This window comes from Chiloscyllium plagiosum, unplaced genomic scaffold, assembly GCF_037043375.1.
Source record: "Chiloscyllium plagiosum isolate Xiang-an unplaced genomic scaffold, Cpla_swu_hap1 HiC_scaffold_23, whole genome shotgun sequence".
Taxonomy (NCBI): domain Eukaryota; kingdom Metazoa; phylum Chordata; class Chondrichthyes; order Orectolobiformes; family Hemiscylliidae; genus Chiloscyllium; species Chiloscyllium plagiosum.
This window is the reverse complement of record NW_028270161.1, coordinates 30,422,046-30,447,312: the sequence shown is the minus strand read 5'-3', so window position 1 is coordinate 30,447,312 and position 25,267 is coordinate 30,422,046. Positions and strand designations below refer to the sequence as shown.

Here is a 25,267-nt window from a genome sequence, read left to right as displayed (position 1 = left end):
GGCATGGTAGATTCATTTAAGATGCATCTGGATAAATGCATGAGCAGGTGGGGAGCAGAGGGATACAGATGCTTAGGAATTGACCGACAGGTTTAATCAGTACATTTGGATCGGCTCAGGCTTGGAGAGCCGAAGGGCCTGTTCCTGGGCTGTAAATTTTCTTTGTTCTTTGTTCTTTGTTCTATCATAAAGAATAAAACTCTCTTTCTGAAAAGATGAAAGAAGCAGAGCTGTTTAAGGCAGTGATGGATTGCCCCTTGTTAAACAAGGGGTGAAAATGTATCAGGGTTGGTGTGATACAGATTTCAAGTTTCAATCCAAACAGCCATCAACATATTAAATAATGGAGCAGGCTCGATGAACTAAGGAGGTTAGTCCTTCTTTGTATGTTCAAAAAGAAAACTCACATTTAACACAGCACTTTCAGGGTCTGATGCAGAGAATGTGTAAACAAAATCTCCAGATTTAATGGTCTCGGAGATAGTCACGCTAGGTCCTGTATAAAACAGTAGAAAGCATTGGTCAGTACTAATTATAACTAAAATTATAACAATTTTATAACTGATTGTATTTTATTCATTTATCTCTTGTCTAAAATCAGCACCATGTTCTCTGTGTAGTCACTCAATGTTTGATTTCTGATTACCTGACACTGTGTACAGGTATTGTACCCGGGTGTACTGCTATTTTAGTTGAAGTGTCAATAATAACATTAAAAGAATATTTCAACAATTTGTATCAAATAAATTACACCAGAAATGTAATTTTAGACGTTACCACACCACCAATGGAAAGACTCCAAATTGATAATTGGTGAATGAGGAGTAACATTAAATGAAAAGAATTTGTTCTGCAATAAAAATCTATTTCTTTGCAATCGCTATCCAATTTAGGACAAGGCTAATAATTGAAATATTTCACCTGTAAATACAGCATCACATATCGGACTTTCGTCGACCGGAATCAATGAAACATTCAGGTTACATATTGCTTGGTTACCTCCCAGGTCTGTAACTACCACATATAATGTATAGAATGTAGCAGTAGACCCATTGTCATAGTCCAGTGTGAACGAATTGCTGATTATTGCAGTGTTTCCAGCTGAAAGACAAAAGAGTCATCTGTTTAAATGAAATGTGGCTGAGGCAAATAATATTTTCACACTGGACATTATCATTTAATAGCTTGAAACAGCTAATATATCTAATCAATGAGCAGTAAAGAGCAATAGACAGTGTGGGAGGAATAAAGTCTGCCATTAAACTGGAATGTAAATATCATTCAAACAAAGTACCCATTTTAACTATTAAAATTATATTGGTTAATTCTTTACATATTAAAAAATGTGCTTAATAAAGATAAAATATCAATAGATTTTTTTCAGTTCTGTATATACTGACCCAAGATGAAAAAGAGCAATGGATAAATCTATAGAAACAGCTCAACTAATGTCTTACATAATATCCTCAAATATTTTTTGGAGTGACATTAGTAAAGTCAGTATTATCCAACAATGTTTTCACATCTGTTTTAAACATTAACTGTAATATATTATCAGCACGACCAACACTAAAAAACTGAAAAAATTTAAATTAAGAAAAGCTTAGTGCGGTATGACACACATCCATTGGTATACAGCATTGAATTAACATATGAAAACACAGGAATTAAACCGGGCACATAATGAGTTAGAATTACGGGAATTACATCTTGATAGATAGAAAGATAAATAGTACACAAACAAATACCAAAAATTAGTGTAAGAAAACATTAGAAACACAGATTCAATTATTGAAGTAAACATTAGAGTGCAGACTATTGCGTTCCTACTGTTATGTGGGTCCTGATTGTCTTTTGTATTTCAGGTGTTTAAACTAATCACATCCTAGGTTGAACTGGAAAGCTTAGATCACTTTGCTAAATTGTAAATTTCCATTCTGCTTGGCAGAAGACGACAAAGGCTGGTGTTGGGTGACACAATAGCTGGCTCTCCAGTGCAGCCATGAATGTTGCCCATTGGAAACAAATACACAGACAATTGATTCCTGACTAATTAACTTCTCACTCTTAAATGACTATTTAGCAAAGTATAATATCCCTCTTCCTTTAAAACATAATACTCCCTCTCACTATGACTGTTCCAGTCATTAATTTTTCTAAAACAAAGTAGATCAACAATTAACTTTTGTTTTAAAATAAATAGAACATTTTGAGAGTGCTTTTTAGCACATGTTTTCCTCTGCAGGTATTATTGATGGAATTTTTTATCGTCTTCCACCTTGGAGATTTAGTATCCATTGTCCTCAGTGAGGAATTGGCAAGCTGTGCAGGTGATGTGTGTGTGTTGCACCTCGTGCTGCAGGAGACATGCTTTCTGCTGTTAATGTTATTACCCTGGACAGTGGTGCTTCCTGTGCTTTGTTGATTGTCTTCCTTGTTTTCCAGCTCATGTGTAGGTCAAATGTGAATTCTATTGTTTCTTCTCAATTCCTTCTTGGTTTCGGTCTCAATAATGTCTGACCTTGGGTCCTTAGCTTCAGCAACAAAATTTGCTGAGCTCCATATTTTCATGATTGAAATCTGTAACTGTGTACATTGCTGTTATAGCAGCTCAAATAGTGATTTAGCAAGTGTGAAGTGCTAACTTCTTCATCCCTGTCTTTAGCGAATTGCTGCCTCAGTTTCTCCTAGTCACTCGGAAGATGTGTTTTGATTGGCCTGTTAGTTTGACTTTGTTTTACATTCAACAGCTCTGAAGGTGTTTTCATGTTGGCCTTGAGAGGTATGAATTGGAGTGACAGTCAGACAAGGATTGGGTCTTCCTTGGCCTCAGCATTTCACAAGGGCCCCTTTGGCAATCTGGACGTGTCATTCTACAAACCCTTGTCTCCAAGGGCGATGTGGTGATGAGATGATGAAGTTGAACCCTTTTGTTTTGTGAATTCCTTAAATTTGCTGGATGTAAACTGGGTTCCATTGTCATTTTTTAATCTTCCAGGAAACGTTTGCTTGGCAAAAGGATTCATACAGTTGAAATGATCGTTGTTGCTCACAAGTCTTTCGTCTTCTGGGTAAGAGTGTATTTTGAATAGTAGTTTGTGATTATGAGACACCATTATTAATTAAGTAAAAAACTCAACACCCACAATATTCCATGATCTGGTTTAGTAGCTGTTATATCCTCTTTCTGCTCTGTGTTTCACTCCTGGCATATATTAGTTATAGACACCATAGGCAGGATCTTAAAAGCATCTGAATAACATTCTATGAAGGGATTTGTGGCAGAATTGGGCAAAGTAGTCTGACAATGTGTGTCTCAACATTGGGAACAGCTCTACCTTTATTCACAAAATGTCATGGCAAGATTCTTGCTAGGCAGCCATGACTTGCCAATTAAAAGTGATCATTACTTGTTAAATACCTTTTTGATGCCCAAAATTGCCTCATCAATATTCAGTTTTCTATCTTACCAAACTCACTAAACATGTTTGATGTTGAGAAAACTCGACATGGAAATCAGAATAGGAACCCGACAAATTCAGCTCACTGTTTGCTCTGACAGGCCTCCATGTTGGATAGCAGGCGCCAATATCTCAGGACACACACCATGGACATTAACTGCACACACCCCATGTTGAAGGACATTGGTATCTGACATGTTCAAGCCTTGATGGACCCTCCTGGCACTTCTCTAATCCACTTACAGGATGTTTCTGCACTCCAATGCTAAATGCATCTGGAGTCCTAGCATCCTGGCGGTGTAGATGGACATTACCAACAAAATAATTTGTTGCTGGAATCTTGGTAGATGCAGTTTGCTCATGAAACGTATCAAGAAGTCTTTAAGAGGAAAATCAGGTTTTGGGCTGCTTTCACCACAAAGGTGATTCTGAAACAGGAAATGTAAACAAATCAGCTCTTTTCTTTGTTTCAATAAGTTTCCCTAACTGAAATCGAAAACAATCTCCGCACTGCAAAACACTATTCATACAGAACAGCCACTAAATCCAGTCATTACTAAGTCAGGTGTTCTTCCCAAAGTAAGGTCAAATGATTAAAATGAGCAATTATCTGATACCACATGTTATTGAAGAAATTACGTGTTTAAGAACAAAGTTCCACTGACCTTTAATTGACCTTTTTTAAAAAAAAACATATATCTCCACAATCCTTCAAACTCAAGTCTACAAAAATCACTATTTAGGGCGCTGTCATAACAGTAGTGTGACAGACCTGTCTTCCTGTCAATTGCCATTTTGAGTTTGTTGAAATTCCTGTCATATGACTGTGATGATTGATACTGTACATCTTTTCTCAAAGCTCCTGCATGTTCGGTTTGGCCTCTGATACATGTTGGATAAGGAAGCCATGGAAATGTCTCTGTATTTTTTCATTTTTTCAAGCTTCCACCCTCGAAATAGCCATGATTCTTTCAGGACTCAGCTTGACTCTGTCAGTTGTAAATACTATTCTGAGCAACTTGCATTTTGTCACTTTCATAATGAATTTGTCTCTGTTTGACTTGATCTCAGATTCCTACTGTAGATGTTATCTCCAAGATCTCACGTAATTGGTTTTCATAGTCTCTTCCATCTACACCTTACACCTGTAACTTGCGTGCTTAGCAGACTGCTGCTTTACACCCCCTTCATGATGTGTCCTTTTTCTGCTGCACTTTATCCTGGATCACTTTAAGGCCCAAAGGTAGATGAAGGAAGTTGATCCATGATTACACTGCTCTTTTAACAAGGGTATGTTGTCCTTGTTTTTTTATCGGGAAGTCATTAAGACACAGGTTCCTAAACATTTGGGCTTGGATGGGTTTTAGGGTCAATTTGATTATAACTAACAGATACTGCCTCAGGCAAAAGGCTATCAATTCTTTTTAAGAAAAGCTTGTACAATGAAAGGGGAGTGGCCAGTTCTCCCAACTCAGCTTTTTTCTGGATCCATCTGCCTATTCACTGAAGGCAGTCAGTCAGTGGTGAAGCTGCTGGACCCAGAGAAACAGGTCCAGGCTGATCCTCCTCTCTCACTGACATCCCTTCTGTAAGACCCTGAGTTTGATTTCACCTTTTGTACCAAGTGGTTTTATGGGGACTATTGCAAGTATTTGGAACATCATCATTAAATGGGTATAATCTGTTAGGTTTTTGGATAGGTTAAGTCTTTCTTTTTCTGTTCTCTTTAGTTTGTGTTTCATTTGGTAACCTTGTCAATAAATTCCGCTTTGTGTAAAACTTAGTAGTTTGACCAGCTGGTCCAGAACACAAATATCATCAGTGAAAATTTGTCATCTCATGTTACTTTCCACAAGCCATTCCAAGTAACAGGCTTCCTGAAAACCTTGCTCTATGCTCATACTGGTGAAATCTCTTTCAGCGTTGGGAGTAGTGAAATAATCCTGCTTTTTGTCTTGGTTAAGATCTTTATGATTCAGGCAGATTCTTGGCTGTCTATTTGGATTCTCTCTCACCATGATTGAATGATCCCCGACATTCCTGATGATGAACTAGCGCTCAAAATGTTGATTTTCCTGCTCCTCGGATGCTGCCTGACTAGCTGTGCTTTTCCAGCACCACACTTTGTGACTCTGATCTCCAGCATCTGCAGTCCTCAAACTCTCCTGTCTATCTCTCTGTATGGTATATATTCTATTGATGCTGTTTCACTGCACCAATCCCTTCACCTTTCTCTTGGCTTCACTAAAGGCCAACCATTGGGTCATCAACATTTGTCTCTGGCTGCTTGTGGTTTCATGTCTTCTGATCTTGTTTATAGCTTGTGAAACCATTAATTTGTCCCTTCAGATTTTCACTTTCAGTACCTCATACAGACCACCTAACGTGGGATACTTAACCTTTTATCTGTGTCCTTCAACTTACATTTTCTCCATATAATTTTCAGGTGAGATATGAAATTACCAATAGGCTCGCCCAGTTCCTGGACCTAAAGATTCTATTTTAGCTCAAGATGAGAACTGAGTCACAGAAAGCTTTTGGCTAATTTCTGCTGTTTGCTTCAGTAAATTCATTTATCGAGTTTTGAGAAGACTTGTAGCTCAGGTTGAGATCCAACTGGAACTCTTTCAACAAATACATTGTCTTGGATCCCATTTACCACCCCCTGAGAAAAAGAACAAGAAATGACATCACTACAGGAAATGATGTCACTACAGGAAATGACAGGATAGACAAGATCTAACAGTTGAAGTTCTAAATTGGAGAAAGGCCAATTTTGATGGTATTAGGCAAGAACTTTCAAAAGCTGAATGGGGGCAGATGTTTACAGGTAAAGAGATGGCTGGAAAATGGGAAGCCATCAGAAATGAGGTAATGAGAATCCAGAGAAAGTATATTCCTGTTAGGGTGAAAGGAAAGGCTGGTAGGTATAGGGAATGCTGGATGACTAAATAAATCAAGGGTTTGGTTAAGAAAAAGAAGGAAGCATATATCAGGTATAGACAGGATAGATTGAGTGAATCCTTAGAAGAGTATAAAGGCAGTAGGAGTATACTTAAGAGGGAAATCAGGAGGGCAGAAAGGGGACATGAGATAGCTTTGCAAAAAGAATTAATGAGTATCCAAAGGGTTTTTCACACAGAGGATGGTATGTGTATGGAATAAGCTCTCAGAGGAAGTGGTGGAGGCTGATACAATTGCAACATTTAAAAGGCATTTGGATGGTTATATGAATAGGAAGGCTTTGGAGGGATATGGGCCTGTGCTGGCAGGTGGGATGAGATTGGGTTGGGATATCTGGTTGGCATGGACAGGTTGGACCGAAGGGTCTGTTTCCATGCTATACACCTCTATGACTCTATGACTGTATGACATCACCAAACAAAGGAAACTCAAACATATAAATAGAAAGTGGGCTATACAACCAATGCTTCATTCAGAGGCTCACTGAAAATGTTACCTTCTATGGTGACAAAACATCTGAAAATGAAAATTCCCTAATATTAAATACATTTAAATCTTCATCTCCAACTTACAGAATGATTTAAATAGTCCACTCTTCATTGGCAGAGCCTATAACAAGACTACTAATTGCCAGGCGATAATTTACTTCAATCTTCTCAAATGCCTCCATCATATCACCCACATTCCAATGTGTCATTAATTATGGAATATGCTTTCATGCCGCATCAGTTGACATTTTGATTTTCATTTTTTCATTATTGATTCAATTTTTCTCCTGCCACTAATAAAGGTTGATTTTGCAAAACAATGTTAAACTAATTTTAAATGTTTTAAATTTGCTCACAGCTACCAATGCATTTTGTTTTCAGTTTGTCTTTTGGTTCCCAGATATTTGAAAAATCCTCATTTTAAGCTCGTAAAACCTTAAATTAAGCTTTCTCTAATTCTTGTTCATTATGCTGATTGGTGGAAGACTTTCTGGGCTGCTGTCTGAATACACAATCGACGACTCTCCAGTGCAACCATGAATGTTCCTCAGTGGAACACTTGCAATTATATTCTGGCTAATTGGATTATCACTCTTTGTACTCAGTACAACAATTGTATCACCTACCTTGGGTAATTTGAAAGGCAGGCTCATTGACTACAAAGCTGAAAGTCAGGTTGTCATTGATATCACCATCTGAGGCAGATAAAGTGATCAGTGTTGTCCCAGCAGCCACTTCCTCATAAGGGGTTAAGGTACTTGATGGACAGGGACTAAAATAATGAGAGAGATTCCTGTTTAGTGAATCAAAGAACCATCAAAGCAATCAAGAACTGATTTAATATTTAACGTACCTGATGATGGGAACTTCATCATTTACATCAGTAATTGTGATCGTTACTGTGCCTGTGCAAGAGAGGCTTGGAGATCCCGTGTCATTAATAGATACCACAGCGTAGAAAAGCTGAAGGCAAAGAACAAAACTCAGGATTACATCAACTAATGAGATCTTTGTCACAGGTCTGTACATTGATTGGAATAAAGTATCTGTGCTGAAGTTATTCTCATTATTCTTTAATAAAAATATATTTCATACCATGTCACCATTTTCAAAATCCAAAGCCGCTGCTGTGGTAATTTGACCCAAGTTGTCCACGTTAAATAGTGCGGTGGTATTGGTGGAGGAGCTCGGCAGAAAAGAATACTTGAAAGAAAAAGAGAAAGTTATATTTCTGTCAGCTAATATTCAATTTTTCTGGTGAGGTAAACTTATCAGTTACAGTTTTGACTTGTTGCAATCAAACAGGAGGAACAGGAATTCAAGTTTATTCCAGATTTAGACTTGGGCCTATTTATCTGTGACTTACCTACTTCTTATCAAAGAAACTCAGAAGTGATAATCCATTGTAGCAACTGTTGTATGGAGAAAGCATAGCCTTGTGCAGTGGACAGGAAGTAATTAGACAGGGACAACATTAGAATAGCAGAACAAATTCAGGATTAACTAAGAGGGGATGGCGTGTGAGAGAGTAAGTGGAGATCAGAGAAAATGGGACATTAGGGAGGAAAAACTGAAGGATAAAGATAAATTTGAGGTGAAAGGGGAGAAAAGAGGAAGAAAGAAGCAGATGAGGTGAAAATAGTATGGAGGGTAGGGAAACATGGAGAAGTAGGATTGGTGATGGTTTAGGTTTAGTTGGAGATTGGTGCTTCAAGATTAGTTTACATATAGTTACACAATTAAAATATATTCATTGATTAACCTGACATTATTCTGCCTATGTAGACATTACTACTTTAATATTGTGTGACTCTGTTTAGTCTCATTTGACAAAGAATTGCACCATGGAATTTCACAGAGATACATTTCTCTTACTTTCAACCTTCAAGTCTGAATGAGCTGACATTGTTGTGGCTCATTGATTCCTTGTCAGAATTCTCTGGTATTATCAATAAAGGAAGAGCAGAAGAGTGTTACAGTGAGAAGGAGGAGAAAAGAAATTGTAAGAATTGTGCTTTACATTAGCTTTGTTTTAATTTCTAGTAGTTTAGAAAAGAAGGTTTCACATTTGACAAAATGTTAATTCCAAACTAAGATATTATGGTCAGAGCATCATTCACAAAGACAAGGTGGTATACATCCTATTTCCTGTACAAATAGACAAAGAGGGTATCATAAAATGTTTGCATATCTCAGTGGTAAGCTTTAACATTTTATGAAATTGAATGAACTGGTGCGGCACTGCCAGGAAATGATCCCTTAAAGGATCAGGCAGTAGGTAATGGAAGGTTATGTTTAATGGCTTGCTTTACTTTTAAAGAAACCAAACCGAAATTGGGCATACATGCCCCAGCCAATCCAAGACTGACCATGAACTGTTCACTTTGCATGCATCACTTATCCATTTATGCAGGCAGAAAGAAAAAAAATTGTGAAGTACTCCAGCAAAACTGAAGATTATTATTCCAGTCTAAATGTAACTTCTGTTGTCCTAGTGTTGATAACTTAATACATTGGTGAACATTATTTTGACACTTTTTTACCTGCAGTGGTCAGGTACTTAGTCAAATCCTGAGTCTATGATTCAAATGAAATTAGATTTCAGAACTTAAAAACGGGAATTGGAGAATGAAAGCGAGGGAGAAGATGAGGATAGTAAACAGGGAGGATGACAGGCAGAGAGCATAATAAAGACATGGAGCCAAAGGATTAGAGATATTTGGATGGAGATAGGAAGAGAAGCAGAAATGAGGGGAAAGGAATGAGTAGGATAAGGATGCAGGTAATAGGTATCTCCAAAAGGAGGAGGAGCAATCAGCTATCCTAATTACTGAGCCCCCAACATTCTGGGGATCTCCATAGTCAGGCTGTAATTTGGATCAATCATTTATCACCATGGCGACAAACAGCTCAGAGACTGGATACCATGCAATTATTGGAACACCTCCCACTTTCCTGCAATTCCCTACACTTACATACAATTGCCACAAGGAATGAAGTGTTTACACTGAAGGTGAAAACTTTGATTGCATGCCTTAAGCTTACCCAAGTACAAAAGTGCTGATTCATTAGTAAAGACTTACTTGTAAAGTATCTCCATCAGGATCCGTTGAAGTTAATTTATAGACAAAGGTACCACTCGTAACAGTCTCTAGAACAGTGACAGACGGTCCTGTACCAAAGGAAACATGATCATTATACTGTATTAATGTACAAATGAAGGTGCCAAAGGCAATAAATTAGTTCATGTTTGAGATGGACCAGTGATGAAGTATGTCAGTAATGTGTGGAATTTATCACTTTGCCATTGACATTGAGATGAACTATACTCGGATACAGGTTTACTCACTGAGCTGAAAGGTTTGTTTTCAGATGTTTTGTCACTGTACTAGGTAACTTCATCAGTGAGCCTCCGGTGAAGCACTGGTGCTATGGCCCGCTTTTTATTTATATATTTAGGTTTCCTTGGGTTGGTGATGTCCATCTCTGTGATGATGTCCTTTCCTGCGATTATGTAATTTCCTGTTATTTTTCCCAGAATGTGGTAAATCGGATCCAAGTCAATGTGTTTGTTGATCAAGTTCCGGTTGGAATTCCATGCTTCTAGGAATTCTTGTGCATGTCTCTGTTTGGCTTGTCCTAGGATGGATGTGTTGTCCCAGTCAAAGTAATGTCCTTTCTCATCTTTATGTCAAGATACTCATGAAAGTGGGTCATATCATTTTGTGGCTAGTTTTTGTTCATGTATCCTGCTGGCTAGTTTTCTGCCTGTTTGTCCAGTGTAGTGTTTATGACAGTTCCTGCAAGGTACTTTGTAAATGATATTAGTTTTGCTCGTTGTCTGTGCAAGGTCTTTCAAGATCATTCGCTGCTGTTTTAGTGTGGTTGGTGGGTTTGTGGACTACCATGATACCGATGTATCTGAGTAGTCTGGCAGTTTTTAGATCAGAGTAGTACTGGAAATGCACAGCAGGTCAGGCAACATCCGAGGGGCAGAAAAATTGACGTTTTGGGCAAAAGCCCTTCATCAGCCGTGCCTGAGTAATCTAGCAGTCATTTCTGAGATGTCTTTGATGTAGACAAGGATGGCTAGGGTTTCTGGATGCTTTTTGTCTGCTTGTTTGGGCTTGTTGCTGAGAAATCTGCAGACTGTGTTCATTGGGTACCCATTCTGTACTTAAATAGAATGGGTACCCAATCAACAAGGAATGCAGATTTCTCAGTAACAAACCCAAATAAGCAGACAAAACACATCCAGAAATCCTAACCACTCTCCCATACATCAAAGACATCTTGGAAATGACTGCCAGACTACTCAGACCCCTTGGTATCATGGTAGCCCACAAACTCACCAACATACTAAAACAGTAGCTAATGAACTTGAAAGACCCTATACAGACAACAAGCAAAACTAATATCATTTACAAAATACCTTGCAAGAACTGTCATAAACACTGCACCGGACAAACAGGCAGAAAACTAGCCAGCAGGATACATGAACATCAACTAGCCATAAAATAAATGACCAACTCTCACCAGTATCTTGACATACTAATGAGGATGGACACCACTTTGACTGGGACAACACATCCATCCTAGGACAAGCTAAATAGATACACGCATGAGAATTCCTAGAAGCATGGAATTCCAACCGGAACTCTATCAACAAACACATTGACTTGGATCCCATTTACCACCCCCTGAGAAAAATAGAAGGAAATGACATTATCACAGGAGATGACATCACCACAAGAAATGGCATCACTGACCCAAGAAACCGTAAACATAGAAATAAAAAACAGGCCATACCACCAGTACTTCACTGGAGGCTCACTGATGATGTTACCTAGTATGGTGACGAAACGTCTGAAAACAATCCTTCCAGCTCAGCAAGCAAACTTCCATCCAGAATCTCAACCTGAGCTACAAATCTTTTCAAAACTCGCTGTGAACTACATTTGCACAACAAAGCACTTGTCAGCAAAACTCAGATCCCATGAAAAATTTTACAAAATCATTATGTAATAAGTCAATGTGTGATACTTGCTTCAATAACTGAGCACGAAACAATTTATGGGTCAATACATTACCAATCAAGATCAAAGGGTAAGAATTAGTTTAGGAAGCTAATTTTAGTTTTGAGGCAGTGAAGCTGTGTTTATTTATAAATGCTGGTCATCAGCTGGTTGCTAAAGGGGGCAGCAGGCTGTAACCATGGATGGCCAGGAACAGTCACTGGAAACTGGAAAAGTTCAAGGTTGGTCGAAAGTGGGGGTTTGGATGTTGGAAGTAAGAGAAGACAGGAAAGATCAAAGCTGGGAGAGACAATATGGATGCTCAAAGGTATTCAGGGCACAAGAAATTAGCAAAACATTTCTGAGAATTCTCAGGAGAAGGACTCGTGTACACATGCATGTTTCCTGCTGAATCTGTTCACTCCTACTTCCCTTTCATTTCCAGGTTTCCCTAAGCATCTGAAATTAGCCCCACAACCATTACACTGAAATGGTTCCAGAATCTGCAGATCCATTCAAGTATTATAATCACTGGCACACCATTGAAACATTTTACTTAACTACCGCTGAATTAAGCATCATGAACTGAAAAGAGCCACAAGTACATGGGGTGCTGCTGGGTTTCATATTTTTATCGCAAACAATAGGGTAAAATTCTGCCATATGACGATAGGATTCCCAAAAATATCTTGATACTATCATAGATGTGGCCACCTCAAATAATTAAAAACAAATTAAAATGTTGCAAATTTAACTCCAATACCTGGCAAAGCCCAATGAGATCATTGTGCTTTTATAAAGACCTGATCACTTTTGCCAAATTTGCCAAATATTTGTCTCAGAATGAACACAACCATCAGGATCACCTGGTTATAAATGCATGATGTGCAGAGCAAGCTGGACTGGACTATCATTGTAAATACAGTGGCTACAACAACAGATAAGACACTAGGAATCCTGCAGTGTGTAACTCCCCTCCTGACTTCCCAAAGCCTGTCCATCATCTACAAGGCACAAATCAGGCATTTAATGAAATATTCCCCAGCTGCCTGGATGGGTCCAGCTTCATCAACACTCAAAAAGCTTGATACCATCCAGGACAAAGCCACCTGCTTGATTGGCACCACATCCACAAATATTCACACCCTCCCCCATCAATGCTCAGGAGCAGCAATGTGTACCATCTATAAAACACAATGCAGAATTTCCCCAAGGCGCCTGAGACAGTGCCTTCCAAATCGATGGCCACTTCCAGCAAATATATGGGAACACCTCCATTCAAGCCACTCACCATCCTGACTTGGAAATATATCACTGTTCCTTCAACGTCACTGAATCAAAATCCTTGAACCTCCCCCGCTATAACAGCTTTAACTACATCAAAAAGACTGCAGCGGTTCAAGAAAGCAGCTCATCACCACCCTCTCAAAAGGCTGGCCCAGCTGGTAATGCCTATGTCTCATAAAGGAACATGGCCCAGCCAATAATGCTGATGTCTCATAAAGGAATATAAAAAAGCATGTATTTCTGTCAGGAGTGGGGTCTTTACCCAATAGCATTTCAAAGTGATTGAGACTTGCCCTTCTACTCCATAACACAGACCCCACAGATTTGAGCCAAAAATGTCCAAAAGAGACAGATTTACTCTCACATATACCAGATTGATGGTCAGTGTACTGATTTGTACTCCACTTGTCACAATTGAGTGATACTCACCTGCTACAAGCAGAGGATCACAAACAGGAGCTTCATTTACAGGATTTAAAGACACAGTCAGGCTACAGGTAGTGGTATGAGGTGCCATGTCAGTGACAACGATATTTAGTTGATAGTCCGTGGAACTAACTGTGTCATAATCCAGCGTGGAGTTGGTAACAATCCATGCATCATTTCCACCTGAAAGTAAAAAATAGGTTGGATCATATTGATCATTAAAAATGTCTTTATGATATTTCTGATTTTAGTAAAATATGGATTTTATTTTGACATTAACTGATTATTAAAGTTATCTTGATCCAGTAGCTCCAACTACTTTGTGAAATTAGTTTCTTGCATTTTCATGTTGCGTTTGGTTAGAATGTTGGGAATGTTAATAAGTCCTGCTGTGACCATATCTAGTGTGCCAACACTGCTTCATTCTGGAAGAGCTGCACTTCCTGTGAGAAAGGATGCAGGTTTAATACTCAAATAATTCTCAAATAAAATCAATTATGAAACTGTTGAAGTTTAGCACGCAACAAGAAAATGGATTGCCATAACGTAGAAACAGAAAGTCTGGAAAAATTCAACAGGTCTGGCAACAGGGCAGAGAAAAAAAATTGAGTTAATGTTTGGGGTGCAGTGACCCTTCGCATTTGTTATCACTAAAGTCTTACTGAAATGCTATTTTTAAGGCTGCAATGACTCTGAATGAAGCTGAGGAAAAATCAGTGATAAAGAAAAACAGTAAGATATAGCACACAATTAATTTACAGAATTCCAGTTGCAAAGTCTTTCTAGAACCTTTGTCTTTTAAACTGCGCTAGTCACAGGGATAGAGAGTTGTACAGCATGGAAGCTGATCTTCAGTCTAACTCGTCCATGCTGACCAGGTATCCCAACCTTACCTCGTTCCATTTTTCTGCATTTGGTCTATATCCCTGTAAACGGGCCCTATTCATTGACCTATTCAAATGTTTTTTAAACATTATAATTGTATCTGCCTCGACCATTTCCTCTGGCAACTCATTCAGTACATGCACCACCCTCTCTGTTACCCGTAAGCTCCCATGTATTAGCTTTACTTCATCAAGTGTGCCTCGGTAGCACCATCTACTGACCAAGTTGCTTCAGTCATAAAGGACAGACTTGGCACCGCAGTGGGGGTGAAGGAATCATCAAGAGGGGAAAACATATTTGATCTCATCCTCATCAGTCTGCTTGCCCCAGATACACATGTCCATAACAGTATGGATAGGAGAGACCACGTTCAAGGAGACAAAATCCCAGCTTCATTTTGAGGATTCCCTGCATCGTGTTTTGTGGCAAATCACTTCAAGACTGGAAATCAATGAGGTGCTGTGGTCTGGCAGAATTGTCCTCAAACACAATCTGCAAGTTCATGGCCCAGCATATCCCCTGCACTTCAATTAGATTAGATTAAATTACTTACAGTGTGGAAACAGGCCCTTCGGCCCAACAAGTCCACACCGACCCTCTGAAGAGCAACCCACCCAGACCCATTCCCCAATATTTACCCCTTCACCTAATACTACGGGCAATTTAATGTGGCCAATTCACCTAATCTGCACATTTTTGGACTGTGGAAAGAAACCAGAGCACCCAGAAGAAACCCACGCAGACAATTGGAGAATGTGCAAACTCCACACAGACAGTTGTCTGAGGCGGGAATTGAACCCGGGTCTCTGGCGCTGTGCCACCATGCCGTACAATAGGGATCAAGAGACAATCCTGGTTCAATGGTGAGGGAAAGAAGGACATCTCAAGAAAAGCACCAGGCACATCTAAAAATGAGGTGTCAATTTTGTAAAACTACAACACAGGACTAATTGTGTGTTGAACAGCTTAAGTAAAATATGACAGATAGAGCTAAGTGATTCCAGAACCATCAGTTCATATCAAAGTTCTGCAGCCCTGGCGTATCCAGTTAATGGGTTAAATAGTTCACCAAATCACTGGAGGGGAAAGTGCACAAATATCCTCATCCCTGATAATGGGGAACAAAGCATATTGTGCACAAGATAAGGTTGAAGAATTCGCAGTGAAAAAAAACGCCAAGTGGATGATCCATGTGGGTCCCATCCTGAGGCCCACAGCATCTCAGACATCAGTCATCACCCAGTTTGGTTCACTCCACGTAATATCAAGAAATGGCTGAAGGCACTGGATATTGCAAAGGCTCTGAGCACTGACTACATTCGACAAAGGGTACTAAAGGCTGGTGCTCCTGAATTTGCTGTACCCCAGTCATGCTCTCCCAATGGGGGTATGGTACTGACATCTGCTTAACAACATGGAATATTGCCCAGGAATGTCCTGTAGAGGAAAAGCAGGATAAATCCAACCCAGCGAATTACTGGACCATCAGTCTATTGTCAATCATCAATAAAGACAGTTGCTTAGCAATATCTGACATCTTGATGCTCATTGATTTGGGCTTCAGAAAGGCCACATAGTTCCTGACCTCATTACAGCCTTCGTTCAACTATGGTCCAAAAGGCTGACCTCCAGAGATGAGGTGCGAGTTACTGCCATTGATTTCAACTTAGTGTTCAACTGGCATCAAGGAATTGTGGTAAGTTCACAGTCAATGAGATATTGGGCGAGAGGGTGTGGAGTATAGTTGTAGGTGTTGGCGGTCAGTCATATCAACTTCAGGCATCTGAGCAGGAGTTCCTCAGGGTAGTGTCCTGGACCCAGTGATCTTTACCTGTTTCGTTAGTAACCTTCCCTCCATTATAAGGTTGTTCTCTGATGATTTCACAAAATTCAAATTGTGCCAACTCCTCAGATACCGAGGAGGGCCATGTCCGAGTGTGTCAAGATCTGGAAAGTGACAAGTAACATTCGCACCAAACAAGGGTCAGATAATGACTATGTCGAATAACACAGAATCTCACCATTTGTCCTTGACATTCAATGGCATTACCATTGCCGAATTCCCCAATTTCAATATCATGGGTTATCACCGATCACAGATTGAACTGCACTAGCCATGCAGGAACAAGTCAGAGTTAGGAATCTTGCAATGGGTAACTCACCTCCTGACTCCCCAAAGCCTGTTCACCATCGACAAGGCACAAGTCCAGAGTGTGATGAAATACTCCTCACTTGCCTGAATGAGTGCCGCTCCAAAAACATTCAAGAAACTTGACACCAGCCGGGCCAAAGCAACCCGCTTGATTTGCACCACATCCACACCATTCACTTCTTCCGAAAGTGTTGTTCAGTGGTGGTGGTGTGTCCTGTCTGTAAGGTGTAATCACCAAGGCTCCTTAGACAGCACCTTCCAAACTCTTAACAACTACTATTTAAATGTGCAATATAAGCAGATACATGGAAACATGACCATCTGCAAGTTCCTCTCCAAGCCACTCATAATCTTGACTTGGAACTATATCACTGTTTCTTCCCTGTCACTGGGTCAAAATCCTGGAACTCACTCCCTAATGGCATCATGAATATACCTTCACCAAAGGAATGCCGTGATTCAAGGAAGCAACGCACCATTGTCTTCTCAAGAATGTTCTCAAGAATAATGAACATCAGCCTCGCCAGCAAAGCCCAGGTCTCATGGATCACCAAACACTTCTCAGCAAATAAATGGGATGTCTCAATTTATGCCTTTTTATTCTCTGTTTTAATTTGTTTTCAGAATAGTTTACAAACTTAGAAACCTTCCCTGCTCTGGTAAAATTTGTTTTGTCTCTGTTGTTATTTTGAAATTGAAGTTCCAAAGAGATCTCCCCTGTAAACTAACACCATTTTTTAATATTAAACTATGCTTCTAATAACATATTACTTCACAGAAGTTTTTGTTTAAATTGAAAGCAACCTACAATGAAATCATGACAATATGACTATCTTAATTTTTTTTACCATTCTCTTCAAGCCACTCATAATCAATCCATCCAAAAGTGTTAATATTTGCAATTACTCTCCTTAACCTATTAATCCAAGAGAATGCCTTTCTCATCTGTTATCTTTTAATAGTAGCTTTTATTTTAAATTTTACACGGGATATAACAGTTGCTACAATGTCCTTAGCATAAGATACATTTTGAAAGCAAGTGAGTGGCTGTGAATGATTAAAATAGTTTGTGTCTCTCAATTTTTAACCCGTCCTCAACATATTCATACACTGATCTTTCATTATATAGTGCATTATATGTGGCAATATCAGCAGATCATTGGTCGAAAAGACGAAGTATAGCAGAGTTAAAAAAAATAACATCCCAAGAACACACCTTGAAATGATTATAAGAGGAGATTTTAATGTCCTTACCTTGAATAATATCGAACTCAGATACAGGGATTGCGAAGGAGAAAGTCAAAGTGTCAGTGCTGTCATTGTCAAAGGCTGATAAAAATGCGACATTTGTGCCAATATTTACTTCCTCATCCACCAAGACTGGACTCGAAGGGCATAAACTAGAAAGTGTCAATTCATTGTTAAGTTACAATCTGGTATCTTTGGATTTTCATCTTATTTTTCAGTTGTTTTGAACGAATGTATATTTAAGACAAGATTTTAGGATTAGAATCCCTACAGTGTGGGAACAGGCCATTTAGCCAAACAAGTCCACACTGACCCTCTGAAGAGTAACCCACCCAGACCCAATCCCCTACCCTATATTTACTCCAGCTAATGCACCTAACCTACACATCCCAGAACACTATGGACAATTTAGCATGGCCAATTCACCTAACCTGCACATCTTTGGATTGTGGGAGGACACCGGAGCACCTGGAGGAAACCCACGCAGACTCAGGTGAATGTGTAAACTCCACACAGACAGTTACCCATCGCTGGGAATGAACCAGAATCCCTAGCACTGTGAGGTAGCAGTGCTAACCACTGAGTCACCGTGCCGCACTAGAACATGGGGAGTAAACTCCCTCCTTTTTGCCCTCAGTATTTTAGATATAATAAACCACTGGAATGCAGAATGAAAGTACAGCTCAATCTGATGTGAAATGGCCTGATTTGCAGTCTATCTGTTGCTCATGACCTATTCACCACTTCTCATGCACTCTGGCATTTGCATATTTACATTCTATTCTTTTTAAAGTTGAGGTGATCCAAAGCTCTGCTGCCACGCCTTAACTGAGAGGTCGGTCTTATTCCCCTACTCTCCTTGTAGTTGATCACCGAAATAGGCTCTCAGTCAATATGTTGACTTAGAAATTCTCATCCTACTTTTCAAATCCGTCCAATGCCTTTCTGCTTCCTATCGCTGCCATCCCCTCCAGCCCACAACCCTCTGAAGCACTAGCACTCCTCTCATTCTGACCTCTATCATTCCCAATTATAATTTGGATACTGGGTAATCTAAGATGGAGGATGGGAAAAGTTTCTGGCTGTAATAGCTGCTCCATGTTTGAGGTGTTTTAGGTGAAGGAGGTGACATATTTGAATTCCAGGAGCAGCAATTACTGTTTTATATGCTGTTGCATTGTTTTGGAACTTTAGAGAAAAAAAAGTCAAAACAACAGCACTTTTAAAAGGGAGAAGAACAGACTAAAGAAGCAGATGTTGAGGTGAGTGCAGGAGAGAGACAGAGAGAGAGAGAACCCACATTGCTAACTGTTCGAGTTAGCAATTACTGCCTTTGCTGTTGAATTCATGTATCGCTGGACAGCGGAATGCGTCTGGGAAAATTAAAAAACAGTGAACTTCACAACTGATCTTGGAGGAACCTGTCTGGGAGCGGTTACAGCACAAAAGCAGAGAAGTGGATTTTAAGTGCAGCCTTAAACTGAGTCTGCAGTAGTGAGTTGAGTAGGTTCTTTCTTGATTATTACTTTTTATTGAGATATATCTCTTGATTAAGCTTAAAATATATGCCATAAGTATTAATTTAACCTGGAGCTGTGTTTTGGAGAGGAATAATAGACTGAAAGAAGAAAAAATGGCCTTTAGTAGACTGATATGCTCTTCTTGTCGGATGTGGGAGTTTAGGGAGAGTTTACGGGTTACTGAGGATTATATCTGCAATAAATGCCGTTGGTTGTGAATTCTATCAGATCGAATGGATTGGTTGGAGAGGCAGTTAGAGGCACAAGAGCAAGGGGATGTGATGGATGGCAGTTATAGGAAGGGGGAAAAGTCTCAGATACAGTCACATTGAGGGGTTAACTCCAGGAAAGGTAAGAGAGGTAGGCAGTTCTGTGGCTATCCCCATTTCAAACAAGTATGCTGTTTTGGAAAATGTAGCGGGTGATGGATTCACAGGGGAATGTATTACGAACAGGCAAGTTTCTGGTATTGAGACTGGCTCGAATGTAATAAGAAGTACATCGGGTTTGAGAGATCGATTGGGTTAGGGGACTCTCTAGTCCGAGGCATAGACAGACGTTTCTGTGGCCAGGAGAGAAAAATCAGAATGGTGTGTTGCTTCTCTGGTGCCAGGATCAAAGATGTCTCAGAACAAGTACAGAATGTTCTCAATGGAGAGAGGGGCCAGCAAGAGGTCATTGTCCACATTGGAACCAACAACATCGGAAGGGAAAATGTTGAGATTCTGAAGGGAGATTACAGAGAGTTGTGCAGGAATTTAAAAAGGAGGTCCTTGAGAGTAGTAATATCTGGATTACTCCCGGTGCTACGAGGTAGTGAGGGCCAGAATAGAAGGATAGAGCAGATGAATGCATGGCTGAGGAGCTGGTGTATGGAGAAGGATTCACATTCTTGGATTACTGGAAATTGTTTTGGGGTAGAAGTGACCTGTATAAGAAGGACAGATTGCACCTAAATTGGAAGGGGGCTAATATACTGGCAGAGAGATTTGCTAGAGCTGCTCGGAGGAGTTAAACTGGTAAGGTGTGTAGGGGGGGTGGATGTGGTGGTGGGACGCAGGGAGGTAGTGAGGAAAGATTTCAATCTGACACTGATACAGTTGAGAACAAAGGCAAGTCAAACCATCAGGGCAGGCAGGGACAAAGTAGAGAAGAAGGTAAGACTGATAAATTAAACTCCATTTATTTCAATGCAAGAGGCCTAACAGGGAAGGCAGATGAACTCAGGGCATGGTTAGGAACATGGGACTGGGATATCATAACAATTACAGAAATGTGGCTCAAGGATGGACAGGACTGGCAGCTTAATGTTCCAGGATACAAATGCTATAGGAAGGACAGAAAGGGAGGCAAGAAAGGAGGGGGAGTGGCATTTTTGATAAGTGATAGCGTTACAGCTGTACTTAGGGAGGATATTCCCGGAAATATATCCAGGGAATGTATTTGGGTGGAACTGAGAAATAAGAAAGGGATGATCAACTTATTGGGATTGTATTATAGACTCCCTAATAGTTATCAGGAAATTGAGAAACAAATCTGTAAGGAAATCTCAGCTATCTGTAAGAATAATAGGGTAGTTATGGTAGGGGATTTTTAACTTTGCAAACATAGACTGGGACTGCCGTAGTGTTAAGGGTTTAGATGGAGAGGAATTTGTTAAGTGTGAACAAGAAAATTTCTGATTCTGTATGTGGATGTACCTACTAGAGAAGGTGCAAAACTTGACTGACTCTTGGGAAATAAGGCAGGGCAGGTGACTGAGGTGTCAGTGAGGGAGCACTTTGGGGCCAGCGACCATAATTCTATTAGGTTTAAAATAGTGATGGAAAAGGATTTAAAAGTTGAAGTTCTAAATTGGATAGTCACAGATGAGGTGCCGGAAGACTGGGTTTTGGCTAATGTGGTGCCATTGTTTAAGAAAGGTGGTAAGGACAAGCTAAGGAACTATAGACCAGTGAGCCGAACGTAGTGGTGGGCAAGTTGTTGGAGGGAATCCTGAGGCACAGGATGTACATATATTTGGAAAGGCAAGGACTAATTAGGGATAGTCAACATGGCTTTATGCATGGGAAATCATCTCTTAAAAACTTGATTGAGTTTTTTGGAAGAAGTAACAAAGAGAATTGATGAGGGTAGAGCAGTAGATGTGATCTATATGGACTTCAGTAAGACGTTCAACAAGGTTCCTCATGAGAGACTGGTTAGCAAGGTTACATCTCATGGAATACAGGGAGAACTCACCATTTGGATACAGAACTGGCTCAAAGGTAGAAGACAGAGGGTGGTGGTGGAGGGTTGTTTTTCAGACTGGAGGCCTGTGACCAGTGCCACAAGGATCGGTGCTGGGTCCACTACTTTTCGTCATTTATATAAATGATTTGGATGTGAGCATAAGAGGTATTGTTAGTAAGTTTGCAGATGACACCAAAATTGGAGGTGTAATGGACAGTGAAGAAGGTTCCCTCAGATTACAACGGGATCTGGACCAGATGGGCCAATGGGCTGAGAAGTGGCAGATGTAGTTTAATTTAGATAAATGTGAGGTGCTGCATTTGTGGAAAGCAAATCTTAGCAGGACTTACTCACTTAGTGGTAATGTCCTAGGGAGTGTTGCTGAACAAAGAGACCTTGGAGTGCAGGTTCATAGCTCCTTGAAAATGGAGTTGCAGGTTGATAAGATAGTGAAGAAGGTGTTTGGTATGCTTTCCTTTATTGGTCAGAGTATTGAGTTGGGAGGTTATGTTGCAGCTGTACAGGACTTTGGTTAGGCCACTGTTGGAATATTGCGTGCAATTCTGGTCTCCTTCCTATCGGAAAGATGTTGTGAAACTTGAAAGGATTCAGAAAAGAGGTTGCCAGGGTCGGAGGATTTGAGCTATAGGGAGAGGCTGAACAGGCTGAGGCTGTTTTCCCTCGAGTGTCGGAGGCTGAGGGGTGACCTTATACAGGTTTATAAAATCATGAGGGGCATGGATAGGATAAATAGACAAAGTCTTTTCCCTGGGGTGGGGAGTCCAGAACTAGAGGGTGTATGTTTAGGGTGAGAGCGGAAAGATATAAAAGAGACCTAAGTGGCCAATTTTTCACTCAGAGGGTGGTACTTGTATGAAATGAGCTGCCAGAGGAAGTGGTGGAGGCTGGTACAATTGCAACATTTAAAAGTCATCTGAATGTGTATATGAATAGGAAGGGTTTGGAGGGATATGGACCAGGTGCTAGATTGGGTTAGGATGTCTGGTCAGCATGGTCGAGTTGGACCGAAGGGTCTGTTTCCATGCTGTACATCTCTATGACTCTATAATTGCTCGATGACTGAGGACTAAACCTTTTGCCATTTGACCCGCGATCACCTTAATGTAATACTCTACTTTGATTTGTAATATCTTCTGACCGTTTTGGAACATTTCATTATGTTGAGGATGGTTTATAAACAGAAACTGTTGTTGTATGATTCAGGAAAAGGATATGTGATCAAAAATGAGAATATAATTTGCAATGCTTATCAGAATCTGAAGTTGATTATGCAGAACAGGAATGTTTCTAATTACTTTCACAGTCACAATAATCGTGAGCTGTTATCTGAGGATGTAGTGCGCTTTCCTCTCTCATTGTCTCAAACTTGGAATGCATTTTCTTGCTTGTGTTTCTTTCCCTAAGCATCCTTACAAACATAAAACTCACTGTATCACATTCTTTTTCACTCATTGTTTCCTAGGACCTGAGAACTCCATAGCTCCATGAGTCTTCAAATCTATAGGGTTTCAGAATGAGCGTTGGCAGATCCTAATCATTTCTCTCTTCATTCACTTCCTTTCTCTCTCCTATTCTTTAAGCCTGGTCATATCCTCCATTCATAGTCTTTTGCCTCAAACTTTTTGTATTTTAACAAAGGCTAAACCAGAGACAAAGCGACACACAAGTCATATGACATGTCTGATCAGATTTTCTTTTTCTTTTTCAAAAGACATACCAAAAAGTGGGAAAAGAAAAGGTTCTGTAATTACTAAGGGGGAGTATAAGTTTAAACTTAAAATGGCAGACTCTCAGAATATATATAAGCAACAAAGCTAATTCTTTTTCTTAAACATGGTAATAATTGAAATTGTGTATAAAATAGTTTAATAACAAACCTTATGACAGGAGCTTCATCATTGACATCAGTGATATAGATAGTGACAGTGCCAGTGCAGGTATTTCCTCCTGGATCAGATACAGAGACCACTGCATGATACTGTGTCAGCTACACAGGGACAAAATGCAATTGCATTTTCATTAATAGATGGAATGATTCTAAATGTGTCAATTCAGTAATTATTCATATTGTGTCATTAAACCTCTGCTGACATATGGAGAAATTATCTTGGGCAGAAGACTGGATGGATCGAAACCTGAACAATTAGAACATCGAATACAGAACAGTACAGGTCAGGAATGGAACCTTCTAAATTAGTATAATGAAATGTTATTCTAAATTAACCCCATCTACTTGCATATGATCTGTAATGGATTTAAAACAATATAATGCTGATGAAAGTAATCCCCCTTTCTGTTTTCATACAGTTTTTCAGAATTAGCCCTGGTAACCGTGTAAATTATGACTATCCAAGTGAACTGGGAGACTTTTCCATTTAATGTACTGAATAGGTTATCATTAGTCATACCTGATCAACAGCTTCATAATCCAATGAACTTATTGTAGAAATATCACCAATTGCATTAATATCAAAAAGTGTAAGTGTACCAGACGTGGATGTTGGGAGAATTGTATACTGTAAAAATAAATGTAAAAAGAACACATAAGCTGTTGTGAAAGGTGCAAGGAGGACTGTTTTGAATAAATAGATAGTCATACAGTCGGTGCAAAAGATATAATAGCTTTCACTTTTGCATTGATAAATATTAAAATGCACATGTTGTATACATTAGTTAGGTTGGACTGATTTCCGAGCAAAAGTTAATGAAGTTTGAAAAGGTGGGTTGTAAATTAATGCTGTTTTTGCAGGTAGAGGTCACAATTCAGTATCTGCCCACATCAGTTCTGTTAGAGGTGTGCACTAGGAAACAGTAGCACTCTCAATTAATTACCATGATTATATCCAGTGCTGGGCTGCTTGCTCATTGTTTAAGTGCCTATTCACAGCTCCTCTCCACACTGCTGCCTGCCCCTTCACACTGCCACCTGCCCCTTCACACTGCCACCTGCCCACTCACAATGCCACCTGCCCGCTCACACTGCCACCTGCCCCTTCACACTGCCACCTGCCCCCTCACACTGCCATCTGCCCCCTCACACTGCCCTCTGCCCCTTCATACTGACATCTGCACCTTCACACTGCCATCTTCCCCCTCACACTGCCCTCTGCCCCTTCACACTGCCCTCTGCCACTTCACACTGATACCTGCCCCTTCACACAGCCAACTGCCCCCTCACACTGCTCTCTGCCCCTTCATACTGCCACCTGCCCCGTCACACTGCCACCTGCCCCATCACACTGCCCCCTGCCCCTTCACACTGCTACCTGCCCTTTCACACAGCCAACTGCCCCCTCACACTGCCCTCTGCCACTTCACACTGCCACCTGCCCCATCACACTGCCACTTCACACAGCCACCTGCCCCTCCTCACACTGCCATCTGTCCCGTCACACTGCCACCTGCTCCTTCACACTGCTACCTGCCCTTTCACACAGCCAACTGCCCCCTCACACTGCCCTCCGCCCCTTCACACTGCCACCTGCCCCATCACACTGCCACCTGCCACTTCACACAGCCACCTGCCCCTCCTCACACTGCTGTCTGCGCCTTCACACTGCCACCTACC

The 25,267-nt window shown here is 40.3% G+C and overlaps 1 protein-coding gene and 1 long non-coding RNA gene across 2 annotated transcripts in view; both read right to left on the bottom strand.

Annotated features, from left to right (window-relative positions):
- Positions 1 to 25,267, bottom strand: part of LOC122561461 (protocadherin Fat 4-like) — a 188,238-nt gene that overhangs the window by 117,519 nt on the left and 45,452 nt on the right. Inside the window, exons 5-7 of the mRNA XM_087999295.1 lie at positions 24,108 to 24,215; positions 23,577 to 23,686; positions 17,933 to 18,078 (exon numbers count right to left, since the gene is read on the bottom strand). Coding sequence (XP_087855421.1) covers positions 17,933 to 18,078; positions 23,577 to 23,686; positions 24,108 to 24,215 — 364 coding nt within the window. The remainder of the gene's footprint in view (positions 1 to 17,932; positions 18,079 to 23,576; positions 23,687 to 24,107; positions 24,216 to 25,267) is intronic.
- Positions 464 to 7,628, bottom strand: LOC148145861 (uncharacterized). Its single transcript, XR_015761215.1, has 3 exons — positions 7,540 to 7,628; positions 922 to 1,101; positions 464 to 496 (listed from the first exon to the last, which is right to left on the bottom strand). It is a non-coding gene; the product is annotated as an uncharacterized LOC148145861 (long non-coding RNA).